The 13,505-nt window shown below is 51.0% G+C and overlaps 2 protein-coding genes across 3 annotated transcripts in view; both read left to right on the top strand.

Annotated features, from left to right (window-relative positions):
• Positions 1-1,288, top strand: part of Sin3b (SIN3 transcription regulator family member B) — a 36,706-nt gene extending 35,418 nt beyond the window's left edge. The window contains exons 18-19 of the mRNA NM_001415034.1: positions 26-230; positions 347-1,288. Coding sequence (NP_001401963.1) covers positions 26-230; positions 347-577 — 436 coding nt within the window. The 3' untranslated portion in view covers positions 578-1,288. The remainder of the gene's footprint in view (positions 1-25; positions 231-346) is intronic.
• Positions 1,289-4,806: 3,518 nt separating this feature from the next.
• F2rl3 (F2R like thrombin or trypsin receptor 3) lies at positions 4,807-9,652 on the top strand. Of its 2 annotated transcripts, XR_015639281.1 has the most exons (3): positions 4,807-5,230; positions 5,546-7,116; positions 7,826-9,652. XR_015639281.1 is itself a non-coding variant. In NM_053808.1 (2 exon segments), coding segments are annotated over 2 exon segments (1,161 nt in total). In that variant the 3' UTR covers positions 6,625-7,157.
• The last annotated feature ends 3,853 nt before the right edge of the window (positions 9,653-13,505 follow it).

The following is a 13,505-nucleotide window of genomic DNA, read 5'->3' as shown; positions in this document are numbered from 1 at the left end:
CCTCCCCGAAGCCCCATCCCTGCAGGAACCTGAAGAAGTTCCAGCGCTGGCAGTGTGAGCAGGTACGTGCCATGCGGGGTGAGGCTAAGAGCTCCTGGAAGCGGCTCATGGGCGTGGAGAGCGCTTGCGACGTGGACTGCCGTTTCCGCCTGGGCACGCACAAGATGGTGTTCATCGTCAACTCCGAGGACTACATGTACCGCCGTGGGACACTATGCCGTGCCAAGCAGGTGCCACATCCACGCCCAACTGCCCTCGCCCTGAACACATGAGCCCCTCACCCCAAAACCCAGAGCCTGGTATCCCACAGGGTGGCCCCAGGAGTTCACAGATTCACACTCCGCAGGTGCAGCCGCTGGTGTTACTGCGCCACCACCGGCACTTCGAGGAGTGGCATGGTCGCTGGTTGGAGGACAATGTGAGTGTGGCGGCTGCAGGGCTGGTGCAGGACTGGCTGATGGGTGAGGAAGAGGAGGACATGGTGCCCTGCAAGACGCTCTGCGAGACTGCGCACGTTCACGGGCTGCCGGTGACTCGCTACCGCGTGCAGTACAGCCGCCGCCCTGCCTCACCCTGAGTATCTGGAGGGGCCCCCAGCATAGAACCCCACACGCACCACATATCCTGCTCCCAAGAGGGTTTTTGTCACTTTGAGCCCGGGGTCGCACCTTGACCTCAAGCAAGCAAGCTCTTGGCAGTGCAGACCGGACCCTGGGCAACAACAGGATCTGTCCCCAGTAAGGTCGCCCTTCCCCACAGAGTTTGAGATGACGTTCACACATGTATTTATTACTTTCTGCGCTCATAGTGGTTGTGACTTTTGAAGCAGCAGCTCCCCTGGCTTCCCATGGGAGAGACCTCCCTGTGGGCCCCTGAACCACCCACCATCCCTACAGCTGCCCTCTGCAAGGCCATGTCGCCGTGCCAAACCCAAGATGTCCTGAGCCATTTTTGTTTTTGTTTTTTTGTTTTTTGACCCTGGGCCTGGGCACTGGGGAGCAGGTGTGCCTGCCCAGGCCTGGCTGTGTGCCTCTCAAAGGATCCCTGGGCACCTTGGGCACATCGTAGTTTCCTGAGACGAGTTTTGCACGTGGGGACCCCAAGCCCCCTAGGACCCTCTGGGCCTCCCTTCTCTAGAGGGGAGCCTAGGCAGCCTTGCATGCTTCTGGGATGAGCTCCTTAATGTTTTGAGCAATTTCTGTTCCAGCTTTGAACTTCCTTCGCATCTGTTTTGAATGTAGGCTTTTTTTTCTATTTATTTGCACATTAAAGTTAAATATTGATGCAAGCCTCAGGGTCCTTCGTCATTTCCTACAAAAGTCCTAGGCAGGTCTTACATACAGATAAGTCTTAAAGTGGCATCAGTCCTTCCTCAGAGAGGCAGAAACTGCCCAAAGTGACAGCAGTTCCCTCAACCTGGGAGCACTTTCTAGAATATTCTTTGCCAACTATCTTTTCACATCCAGTAGAGGCACCTCTTCTCTATACTTGGGTTGTGATTATACAAACCCATTTGGGGTGTGGACAGTACAGTGACTCAAGGGACTAACACCTGGAGCTTGATCCCCAGGCTCAACGTGGTGGAAGGAGACAAGCAAGTCCCATACACTTGCTGTACTCACAGAACCCCTTAAGCTGTAACAGATTTTTCTTCTAAAATTGTGCTGGGGCTGGATGGTGCTGGTGCTGCAGGCCTTTAAGCCTCACCCTGGGGAGTGGGCAGAGGCAGGAAGATCCCTGAGTTTGAGACCAGCTTGGTTTACAGAGAGTTCCAGGATGGCCAGGGCTACACAGAAAAATCATCTAGAGAAAAAAAGAAAAGAAAGAAAACCAATCACCATCAACAACAGAAACCATTCATAATGAGGAGCTAGTGAGATGGCAATGGTTAAGAACGCCGGCTGCTCTTGTAGAGGACTCAGGTTTGATTCCCAGCATCTACTTGGAGGCTCACACCCAAGTAGTTCCAGAGGATTCAACACCCTCAGCAACCAGGAAAACCTTGAGGTATGTGTGTGGTGGGGGAGACTGGGTCACACACAAACAAACCAATGTGACAGTAACGTAAAAGTTCAAAGCTGGGTCTGCAGAGATGGCTCAGAGGTTAAGAGCACTGACTGCTCTTCCAGAGGTCCTGAGTTCAATTCCTAGCACCAAAGTGGTGGCTCACAACCCTCTGTAATGGGATCTGATGCCGTCTTTGGGTGTGTCTGAAGTAAATCCCACAGACGGACTTAGTTCACTTGACACTAGGGCCTCCTCAAGGGTCTTTTGCAGGGTGGATGTAGTGAACGCCCTCCCTTATTTAGGACTGGAACCAGGGAGCATTCCGTCCTCAGGAGCCCTGCCCTCGAATGTCTCAATACTGATCCTGATGGGCGCCCCTCCCCACCTGCTTCTCCCTCAACCCCACCCTGGACACAAACATCCTGCTCCAAACCTCTTCCTGTGCGTGTGTGTGTGTGTGTGTGTGTGTGTGTGTGTGTGTGTGTGTGTGTGTCCTGGCCTCAGCTCCAGACACAGAAGCTTTTAGGTCATATACACTTACCAAACCTCCATTCCCTGGTTGTGCCTGAGAAGGCTGGATACCCCCACACCTCTGGCATCCCTCCAGTGCAGGGCTTAACCTATGGGAGTGCTCATTCACATCCTGCTAGCTTAGGGCCTCTTCCCCTCCCTCCTGAATTGGTTTCATGTTTCCAGACTTTGGCCACCAGAGTCCAGCATACCCAAGGGCCCTGGAGTCCTTGAAAGCAGATTTTTTTTTTTTTTTTTTTTTGGTTCTTTTTTCCGGAGCTAGGGACCGAACCCAGGGCTTTGCGCTTCCTAGGCAAGCGCTCTACCACTGAGCTAAATCCCCAACCCCCAGATTTTTTTTTAAACATTGTTGGGCACGAACCTGGGTTTTCAGCATACAGTGTGACATTGAGCTCCACTCCCTCAGATGTGTGTGCACCTGCCTCTCTGAACCCCAGTCTCTTCTCTCCCTCCCCCACCCCTCTGCAGAAAGCTTTGTGTGAGCATGCAGAGGGTAGAGGTCTAAGTGCTGTGCCTTCTCCTAGCACTCGCTGATGGGCTGTGTGTGCTGACCAGTGAGTCTTCAGAACCCCTGTTTCCAGCGTGGTTTACAGATGTGCTCTGCCGTGCTCAGCTTTCTTACAGGGTGCTGGGGATTTGAACTCAGGTCCTTATGCCTTCACAGTAACATCTCTATACCAACCCTCTCCCCACCAGTTATTGTGGACTGTCTGTCATCACATAGCCCCAACTGCACTCAAAATTGCAATTCTCCTGCCTCAGCTTCCAAATGCTGAGACAACAGATGTGCCCAGTACCTCATCTGAACACAGGGTTTCTGACTGAGTAGAGCCTGTGACAACTCCCCAAAGTGTTGAGGACACCAAGCCAGCTCAGGGACCTTTGCTGAGGCCAGGCCACCTACCCCATAGGAGCTTTGAGGGCCAGTGACTGGTGTCCCCAGGGGCCCCCACACTCAGCCTTATAGCAGGTATTCAGTGTCAGGTTTATGGGAGGGCATAGACCTCAGCTATCCCCAGATGACCCCAGGCTCTCATTCCTGCACCTCATTTTACTCCTGGCAAGGAGCTGGGGCAAGAGAGGCGTCCAAATGGTGGGGTGGCTCTATCTCAGGGTTTTAACTGCTGCAACAAAACCCTGTGGCCAAAAAGCAAGTTGGAAAGGAGTAAGTTTATTTGGCTTATACCTCCATAGCACTATTCATTATTGGAGGAAGTCGGGACAGGAACTCACAGGGCAGGAACCTGGAGGCAGGAGCTGATGCAGAGGCCGTGGAGGGTGCTGCTTACTGGCTTGCTCCCCATGGCTTGCTCAGTCTGCTTTCTTATAGAACCCAGAACCACCAGCCCAGGGATGGCACTGCCAAAAATGGGCTGGGCTCTCCTCCATTGATCACTAGTTGAGAAAATGCCTCATGGAGACATTTCGTCAATTGAGGCTCCTTCCTCCCTGATGACTCTAGTGTATGTCAAGTTGACACACAAAACCAGCCAGTTCACCCCCCGCCCCCACCAGAGGACTTAGGGTACTCTGGATAGTTCTGTCACATCTATCTTTATCTATCTATCTATCTATCTATCTATCTATCTATCTATCTATCTATCTATCTATCTATCTATCTATCTATCAATCTATCTATCCATCTACCTACCTACCTACCTACCTACCTACCTACCTACCTACCTACCTATCTATTTACTTATCTATTTAGAGACAGGGTCTTACTATGTAGTCCTGCTGTCCTGGAGCTTATTACATAGACCAGGCTATCCTTGAACTCACAGGGATCTGCCTGCCTTGGCTTCCTGGAGTGCTGGGATTACAGGCTATGTTGCCATGCCCACCCTAATTTATGTGTATGTGTGCAGATGCATGTGTTCAGATGCCAGAGACGCGCATGTGGAAGCCGGAGGATAGAGCCAGAGACTGGGAGTTCCCTCCCTCCCTCCACCAAGTTGGCCCTGCGTATTAATGCAGGCCATCAGGCTGTGCGGCAAGCACCTTCTTCACCTGTCGGCATCTTGCTGGCCCTTGTTGATCTGCTCTGATAGAGCCAGGACGCACTGGGGGTTGGGCTACTGCCCTCCAGCCACAGATAGGAAGTAGTGGGTGGCTTCTGGAAGGGCTAAGAAGCCCATGTGGTGGGGTGACTTGGAGGAAGGCTGGACTGTCATCTAAACAGGAGCTGTGTGAGTAGCCAACAGGAAGTGACCACTTGATCCACAGATGTTTCCTGCTGTGTGGGGTTGGGGGGTGTGCTGGAGATTCAGTAGGGGGTAGGGATAGGGCTGAAGCCTAGGACTCTCTTCTCCCATCCTTGGCCCAGTTCTTTGTGAGGCATTTGGAGAGAGAGAGAGAGAGACCTAGTCAGGATACTCGGACCTCCGGAGTGCACACAGGGACCTTCGATGGGCTCCAGGGTGAGCAAGCAGACCCCAGTGGGTCTATGGGGGTCAGAGCTCTGCTGTAGGATTATCTCCCCAAAGGTACAGTTGCTCTCCACCAGGACTCCGGAAGTGGGGGTGGGGTTGACAGGGCAGGAAGTTCCAGGCTGCTGCCCAGAAAGCGTCTGATCCTGGCAGCATGTGCTGGCTTCTGCTGTATCCTCTGATGCTCGGGTTCAGCATCAGCCCGGCGGAATGCCAGACGCCCAGCATCTACGACGATGTAGAGAGTACCAGGGAAGGCCAAGGTGAGTGACTGTGTCTCTTGAAGGGGTGGATCAGAAATGGAGCTACTGCTGAGCAGGCTTACAGTCTTGGATCCCTAAGCCCCCATGCCTTTGGGGCTGGGCTGTATCCTTCCATTCACCAGCCCAGGGTTCCTGAGTGCTGGAGTGGGGAGGCTTAGGCACCCACAATACCTAAGACGCTCAAGGTCATTCTCCCTTCATCTTGTATCCCTAAAGGCAGGGCAGGGCAGGGCAGGGCAGGGCAGGGCAGGGCAGGGCAGGGCAGGGCAGGGCAGGGCAGGGAAGGGATTGACTGATGTCCCCTCTCTCCCACAGAAGCCTCTCTGCGTCCCACAGTAGAACTTAATGAGTCGAAGTCCCCAGACAAGCCTAATCCACGAGGCTTCCCGGGCAAGCCCTGTGCCAACAACAGTGACACGCTGGAGCTCCCAGCCAGCTCTGAAGCACTGCTTCTGGGGTGGGTCCCCACGAGGCTGGTACCTGCCATCTATGGGCTAGTGGTGGTCGTGGGGCTGCCTGCCAATGGGCTAGCGCTGTGGGTGCTGGCCACAAGGGTCCCACGCTTGCCATCCACCATTCTGCTCATGAACCTGGCAGTGGCTGACTTGCTACTGGCCCTGGTGCTCCCACCACGACTGGTTTATCACCTGCGTGGCCAGCGCTGGCCGTTTGGGGAGGCTGCCTGCCGGGTGGCCACAGCTGCCCTCTATGGCCACATGTATGGTTCAGTGTTGCTTCTGGCCGCAGTCAGCCTGGACAGATACCTGGCCCTGGTGCATCCTTTGCGGGCCCGGGCATTGCGTGGTCAACGCCTCACCACCATACTCTGCTTGGTGGCCTGGCTCTCTGCAGCCACTCTAGTCTTGCCACTCACGTTTCATCGGCAGACCTTCCTATTGGCTGGCTCCGATCGCATGCTGTGTCATGATGCGCTGCCATTGGCGGAGCAGACCTCCCATTGGAGACCGGCCTTCATCTGCCTGGCTGTCCTGGGCTGCTTTGTGCCACTGCTGGCCATGGTCCTGTGCTATGGGGCCACCCTTCGTGCACTGGCAGCCAATGGTCAGCGGTACAGCCATGCAGTGAGACTGACAGCCCTGGTCCTGTTCTCAGCAGTGGCCGCTTTCACACCTAGCAATGTGCTTCTGGTGCTGCACTATTCAAACCCAAGCCCTGAGGCCTGGGGCAATCTCTATGGAGCCTATGTTCCCAGCCTGGCACTCAGCACCCTTAACAGCTGCGTAGACCCTTTCATCTACTACTATGTGTCCCACGAGTTCAGGGAGAAGGTACGGGCTATGTTGTGTCGCCAGCTGAAGGCCAGCAGCTCCTCTCAGGCCTCCAGGGAGGCTGGAAGCCGAGGGACTGCCATTTGCTCCTCTACACTTCTGTGACTGTTAGCTGAGTTGGGAAGGGGACGTTCAGACTCGACTGGATCTCCCCTTAAACTGTCCCTCCTGAACCCTCAGGACATGACCTTATTTGGATATGCACTTGGCGCGACCTTCATTAGTGGAGCTGAGGTCCACTGGAAATGCCCTGGTAAAAGGCCTGGGTACCATACACCTGTCACCCCAGCACTAGGGAGGTGGAGAGGAGGATCAGAAGCCCAGCATTGTCTTTGACTATGTAGTGACTTCGAAGCTAGGCTGGGCTATGCGAGAGTCCAGAGGTGGAGAGGTATCACGAGGTCACGAGGATGCTGAGAAAGCAGAATTGAGCCTGTTTCCCACTCAGAGGATCCAGCCCCAGACACCCTGATTTTGTCATTGTGCCTCTTAGAACTTCACACTGTTGTGCTTTGCATGTGTCTGCACAGCGTAGATGTGTCTTCACATGTATATTGTATGTGCCTGTGGGTACTCGAAGAGGCCAAAGGATGATGGGTGTGTACCTCAATTCCCTCTCTACCTTTAAATTTTGTAAGAAGATACTTTGTGTGTGTGTGTGTGTGTGTGTGTGTGTGTGTGTGTTCTGCCTGCATGTGTGCCTGGTGCCCACAAACGTTACAAGAGGGTCAGAGTCCCTGGAACTGGAGTTCTAGCTGGTTGTGAGGTATCATTTGGATGCTGGAGATGGAACCCCAGCCCTCAACAAGAACAGCGCATGCTCTTCACTGCTGAGTTATCTCATTAGGCCTCTACCTTAAGTTTTGAGATTAGGTTTCTCAGCAGATCTGAAACTCATTTCCTGTGGCTAGGCTGGTCTGCCAGCAAGGTCCCTGCATCTTCTGTCTCTGTATGCCACATCTGTCTTTTACACCGGTTCTGGTCCTCAGGCATGCACAGCAGGCACTACCCACTGAGCAATCTTGCCTTCTCTCTATGCTTACTTTTTAAAGGGTCACGGGTCCTTCCCAGAACTCTGCTCTTTGTTCTTAGATGCTGCAAGGGGTAAATGAGGACTCCTAGGCCTACCTGGCTTCTCAGCTCTGCTCTTGGGGTCCCTGTACTTAACAAGACTCTTGGGGCACCCTACCCCAAAGGCGAGCTGCAGGAGGACTACTGGTGCCTCAGGGCGGTCCACTGTGCCCCTAGGTCACCTGTAGCCAGGCCCTGCATGAGAAAAGAACTAGCCCTATTCTGTTGTCTGCAGAAGTCTGAAGACTGCAGTGGGTGTGAGGATCAGCTTGTGACCCAGTGGTTTCCAGAGCAGCGGGCACAGCACCTCTTCCTGGCTAGCAGAGCTGGGTTCCAGCTGCGAGGATGACAGACATTCCAGGCTGCAGCAGTCTTGGGCCTTGGCCTTTCAAGTGTGTGGCGTCTGTGAAGAGTGCCCACAGATCTGCTAGGGACTTTGGGGACCACTGTGTCCCAACCACAAATGGAAACTGGAAAGACCTGCACAGATCTGACCAGAGACTGAGCAACACCCCGACACCAGGGAGGCCACCCTGCTCTACTCTACGAGCTGCCCCAACCCTGCACAGGCCTCACACCTCCCCATATCCCTCCCCCGACTCCCCCTTGGCTTGCTTCCCACCTACTGTCTTCTGACTTTGCCTCTTCTGCCCTTTGCCCCTGGTCTGATCTCAAGGGCAAACGCTCTCTGGAATCAGAAGGGATATGTCCTGCTTGTGGAAGGCTGGGCAGCAACAATGGCTTCTATAAATGAAGGAATAACTGTGCTCCAACTCCCTGCCCATGGGCCCTGAGCCCAGACCTGGAATGGGGGGTGGTGCATGCATGACTTGGGCCTTCAGGGACCCAGGGTAACAGCTGATAGAGTGGACAGTGAGGAGACAGGTACACAGCCTGGAGTTGGTATGTAAGTCTAGGACAGAATGCTGGGGGTGCTCATGTGCACACACACACACAGACACACACAGACACAGACACACACACAGAGACACACACAGACACAGACACAGACACACACACACACACACACACACACACACACACACACACACACACACACACACACACTGGGCTGCTCTGTTTATTGGAAAGCACTTTGTTCATACCAGAAACCCCCAGTCTGCCAGCCCAAGCCAGAAGAGTTTTTGTGGGAGGGCAGAGGGCCTTGATGGTGGGTCATGGTGAACTGGGCACTTTGGGGGACTATCCTGGTTTAGTTACTATTGCTGTGATAAGCCCAAAGACCAGAAGTAACATAGGGAGCTTTGATGAACCAGGAAGTCTGGAAAGAGTCAGAGGTCACCCTCACCAGCAGTCAGGGCTATGTCAGTCCAGATGCCTGCAGAGACCACAGTCCCTCCCAGGATGGGACAAATTAAAGCAGGCCTGACCCTTGATTGCCTCAGGCAACCTGTCCTGCCACCAGTGAATACCAGGTCCCCACCCTGTAGTTCATTCAACGTGGGTGCTGGGAATCAAGCCCTGGTCCCCTGTTAGAGCATCAAGCCCTCTTAACTGTGAAGACATCTCTGCAGCCTTTTAATGAGACAGTTTCACTGTGTAACCCAGGATGGCCTTGAACCCCCTGTGCCAGGTTGAACAGCTGACCCACACTGTCTAGGTCTGGATGGCACCTCCAGGACAAGCCTCTATCTACTGTCACCCCTCAGCTGCGGTTCTGAGGATGGTACTTCAAGACCCTGTGCAGAGATTGTGTGGCTAGGCCGGATGTGGCAGGTCTCTGAGCCAGTCCTGGAGAGCCCAGGCCCAGAAGTGAGCAACCTCCCCTGTAGTAACAGCTTGGTCACTTGTGTTGCAGAGCGACCTGACAACCTTTACAGCTACCAGCCCCAGAAGGCTCCCTTCCCTCCTTCTAAAACCCTCCTGCTGCCTTCCAAATGCTGGGATTGAAGGCCTGTGCCATCAAGCCTTGCCCAGTCTGTGTCCTGGATGTTTGAGGAAATTATAACAAGAGAGACTGCCTGCATGTTTGATTCAAATAGAATTTGTTTCCTCAGTCCTTTGGATTAAACATAAGCCTTGTACATGCTAGGCAAGCCTACCTGAGCCCCGCCCTCATTCCTTTTGACATTTATTTACCCATGTATTTATGTACTCTGTGTGTGTGTGTGTGTGTGTGTGTGTGTGTGTGTGTGACAGACCAAGTGTGTAGAGCTGAGGAAAACTTGCAGGAGTCTGTCCTCTCCTCCCACCATGTGTTGTTTCAGGAACAAAACTCAGGTCATCAGGTACGGGAGCCAGCACGTTGACCTGCTGAGCCACCACGGACATCAGAATGTGTTCCCACTTTTTCTGCCTACATCTTGACACCTTACTCTGCTTGGGAATCCAATGGCCTCTGCACACACTGAGGGAGAGAGGAGAGAGATAAGTATGGTGTGGTGCATGTATGGTAGTTGTACCAGGATGGTTTTACAGAGACAGATTAGACACAGGTGAAGACAGAACAAGCCAGAGGATGAGAAGGAGCCAGAAGCTTAGGACATACTGCCAAGGTTAGTATGAGACCAAGCAGAGCAAATCATCAGAAGCAGAAAGAAAGGGATTCAGTCAGTCACCCTGGAAGATTACAGTGTAGGGAGGCTTGCAGCTGTCTTATAGAACAGAGAAAACAAGGCTGTGGGTTCAATTCAAGGGGTATGGCTCACAGGCTCTTGTCTCAATCCTTCATCTGAGGAAATAAAAGCAACATTGACATTTACATGCATCAAGGACAGGGTGGGGACTTTGGATTCACTGGTGGCAGGGCAGGCAGCCCTGAGGCAAACAAGGGTCAGGACTGCTGGAATTTGTCCTGTCCTGGGTGGGACTGTGGTCCCTGCGGGCATCTGGACTGAAGTATCCCTGGCTGCTGGTGAGGGTGCCCTGTGCCTCTTCCCAGACTTCCTGGTACACAAAGCTGCCTCTTTACTGGCCCGGGAGGAAAGTTCTACCACCTGGCTGACAAGTCTTGTGGACAGAGAAAGAGAAGAGACAATTTTGCCTGTAGCCAAGAACTCTAATGGGGACCTTAGAAAAAAAATAAAAAAAAAAACAACAAAAACTGCGTGTCTGTGTGGTGCAGAAACCACACAGCTTCCTGTGGATGTCAAAGGACAACAGAATAAACAAAGGAACAGAACAGAAGACTGTTCTCTCCTTCCATCTCAGTCCTGGGGACTGAACTCAATTTCAGGATTTATTCTGAACCCTAAGTGCCAGGGGCCAGCTCTGGCATTAGTCTTCTTTCTCATTGTTTCTTCTTGAGGCAGCAGAGGGGGAAGAGCATTGGAGGAGGGTAAGACTTTGTCTTACGAGATATTTAGGGTTGCTGTATAATAATAAGTTTACTTATCTAAGTCTAAGTTACTATGTTACTGTAGCTGATTTACTTATCTATGTCTAAGTTACTATGCTCTGCTACTGTAACTGACCTGCCTTCTGTGTTCCTCTGAGGCCAGAAACTGTAGTCTCTGGCATTTAGCACCTCATCCTGAAACAGCAGGAGATAAAGTAAAGGATTAATTGCTAGAGTCTTTTCCCTTTTGTCCCTATGCCTCCTGCTTGTCAGGCTAGGGGGAAGTTTGGAGCAATAAACTTCTATTGAACCAAGAGAGTGAATAGTGCTTGCAGAAGGAAAACTTGTATATAGGCAAATATGAATACATTTATATAAGTTCATATACAGATTCACAAATGCGCATGTATACATTTCTACTCGATCAGTTGGGCTCAGATTACATGCATTCTCAAAATTACATTCTTACACACACATATGGAGCAAAGACCAAGCACCAGTGCAGAAAGAACTCACTCATTCTGGATGAAAGATTAGCTCCAATCTTTATTACATAGAGAAAGAAATAGCTTCTACCCTTTTATTGCTAATTGAATTAAGCCCAAGTTTGTTAGAAAAAAAGGCTTGTTCTTTTTAATAAGACTAAGTCTGCCTTGTTATTAAGAAAGTACCTGTTCTGTCCTGTGGTAAGGAGAAGCCTGCCTGCTCCTTCTGCTTTCTGCAGCTTCTTTGTTTTTCCTCTTTCCCTCTGCATTCTGCACATCGCTCTCTTATATTACCAATAGTCTCTAAGTTATTCCTCTCTGCATTTCTTCTCAGCCCAGATCTTTTTAGCTCAGTTCTCCTTAGCTCAATTCAGCTCAGTTCTTAGCACACTTCTTAGCTCAGTTCTCCTTCGCCCAGTCCTCTCCAGCTCAGTCCTGACTCTTCTCTTTATCCTCATCACTTATACATCTTTCAGAACACATGATCACATGGTAAAAAGTTCATCAGAAGTTTACACAAAAATTCAAATAATTAATCAAACAAGAAGTTTACACCAGAGACTTTGCATGCATATCTATCAGGAGTAATTATCTGGCTAAACATCCATCACCTGTCTTAGCTCCACAGGTTCACTTCATAACGAAGTTATTAGTGAAGTTTTGCATAGATAAACCCAGTCAATATTTTATCCTCTGTCCTAGCACCTATAATAAATCATTAGTTCCCTCTTTATGACCTTTGGTTAATTATTTTTCAACCTCTTGGAATGTGCTCTGAGTAGGAGAAAGTCTGGTTAGCATCTAAGAGCAATTAACTGGTGACACTTGGGAGACTGGCAGAGTTCTCATTGCAGTTTTGACTATCAGAAAAATGACTTTATAGCCGCCCCAGTATAAAAGAGCTTAATAATCACTGATATAATTTTAGGAATTCTTATAGGATCATCATTAAGACTTAAGAAATCATCTATTTGTCTACATAGCATCACTACCAGACAGTACATCTTCGTAGATATGCAGAGATCTGCTCCAAAGGGGTGTGCTATTACTTAATGATTGCTATATATGTTTAATAATAACAATAGGAAAAACATTTAATAGCAGGAATCTTTCCTAAAATGAATGCTTAATAAGGGCGAACCAGTTGCAGATTATATAATAATCCAAGGCTGGCCATCTCAGGATGATCACCTGCTAGTTATTAGCTTGTCCTTGTTATGGCTTCTGACACCTAAGTGTCTTCGGAAGTGAGCAAGAGTTGTAAGGCAGGGTAGAATGTTTAAATTGGCTGCAAACTTGGTGGGCATGTGTGTGTCCATGTTGCTGGGACAGATCCAGGTTATTGTACATGCTGAGTAAGAATTCTTGACTCTGAGTTTTCTCCATTTCCATCCCTCTCTCTTTTTACTTCTTGAGAAAGCATCCAAGTTCTCCAGGCTGAGCTTGAACTGATGATCCTTCTGCCTCAGCCCTTCATGTAGCTGAGATGGCAGGCCTTTGCTGTCAGGCCTAGCAAGCAAGAATTCTGTATAAAGTCTCTCCATAAAGCAAGGAGCAGCCAACCTTGAATGCATGCCTTCATTCTGCCCCGGACTCCTGGGTATCTGGGACCTCAGTGGCAAGCCTTTCACACCCTCAACAGTGGGCAAACTTTACATGAGGAGACCTTGTTGGAGCGAACCCAAGAGGTGAGCCTCAGCCCATCACTACATGGCCATGCCGTCTGTCTATTGCTTTATCCAATGACCAGGTGTCCACAGAGACTTTAACAGGCTCTAGGTGACTGAGGGCATGAGCCACAATGTGGATTTCGGGTGCATCTGCTCTACCACTCAGGACACAGACGGGTAACCTGTGTGCTTGCTAGACAGTGGGAGCAAGACAAAGACCCTGCCTCCCCTGTCCATGTGAGTGGTGGCTGATCTACCCTGTAGGACAGCGTAGGACAGTGGTGGGTGTGGCATACTTCATAGTCCCTGCAGAGTCCTTTAGGATCCATCTACTTGAATGCATTTAGCATTGTGAGAGCAGACAGAGCAAGATTCTCTTGGGTTGGACAAAATGGCTCAGCGGATGCAGCTGATTGCTGCCAATGCTACTTGCTGAACTCATGTGGATCCCTGGGACCCACA

The sequence above is a fragment of the Rattus norvegicus genome, chromosome 16 (assembly GCF_021556685.1).
Source record: "Rattus norvegicus strain SHRSP/BbbUtx chromosome 16, alternate assembly SHRSP_T2T, whole genome shotgun sequence".
In the NCBI taxonomy this organism is placed as follows: domain Eukaryota; kingdom Metazoa; phylum Chordata; class Mammalia; order Rodentia; family Muridae; genus Rattus; species Rattus norvegicus.
The sequence above is the reverse complement of the archived record's forward strand: the minus strand, read 5'-3'. Positions and strand labels throughout refer to the sequence as shown.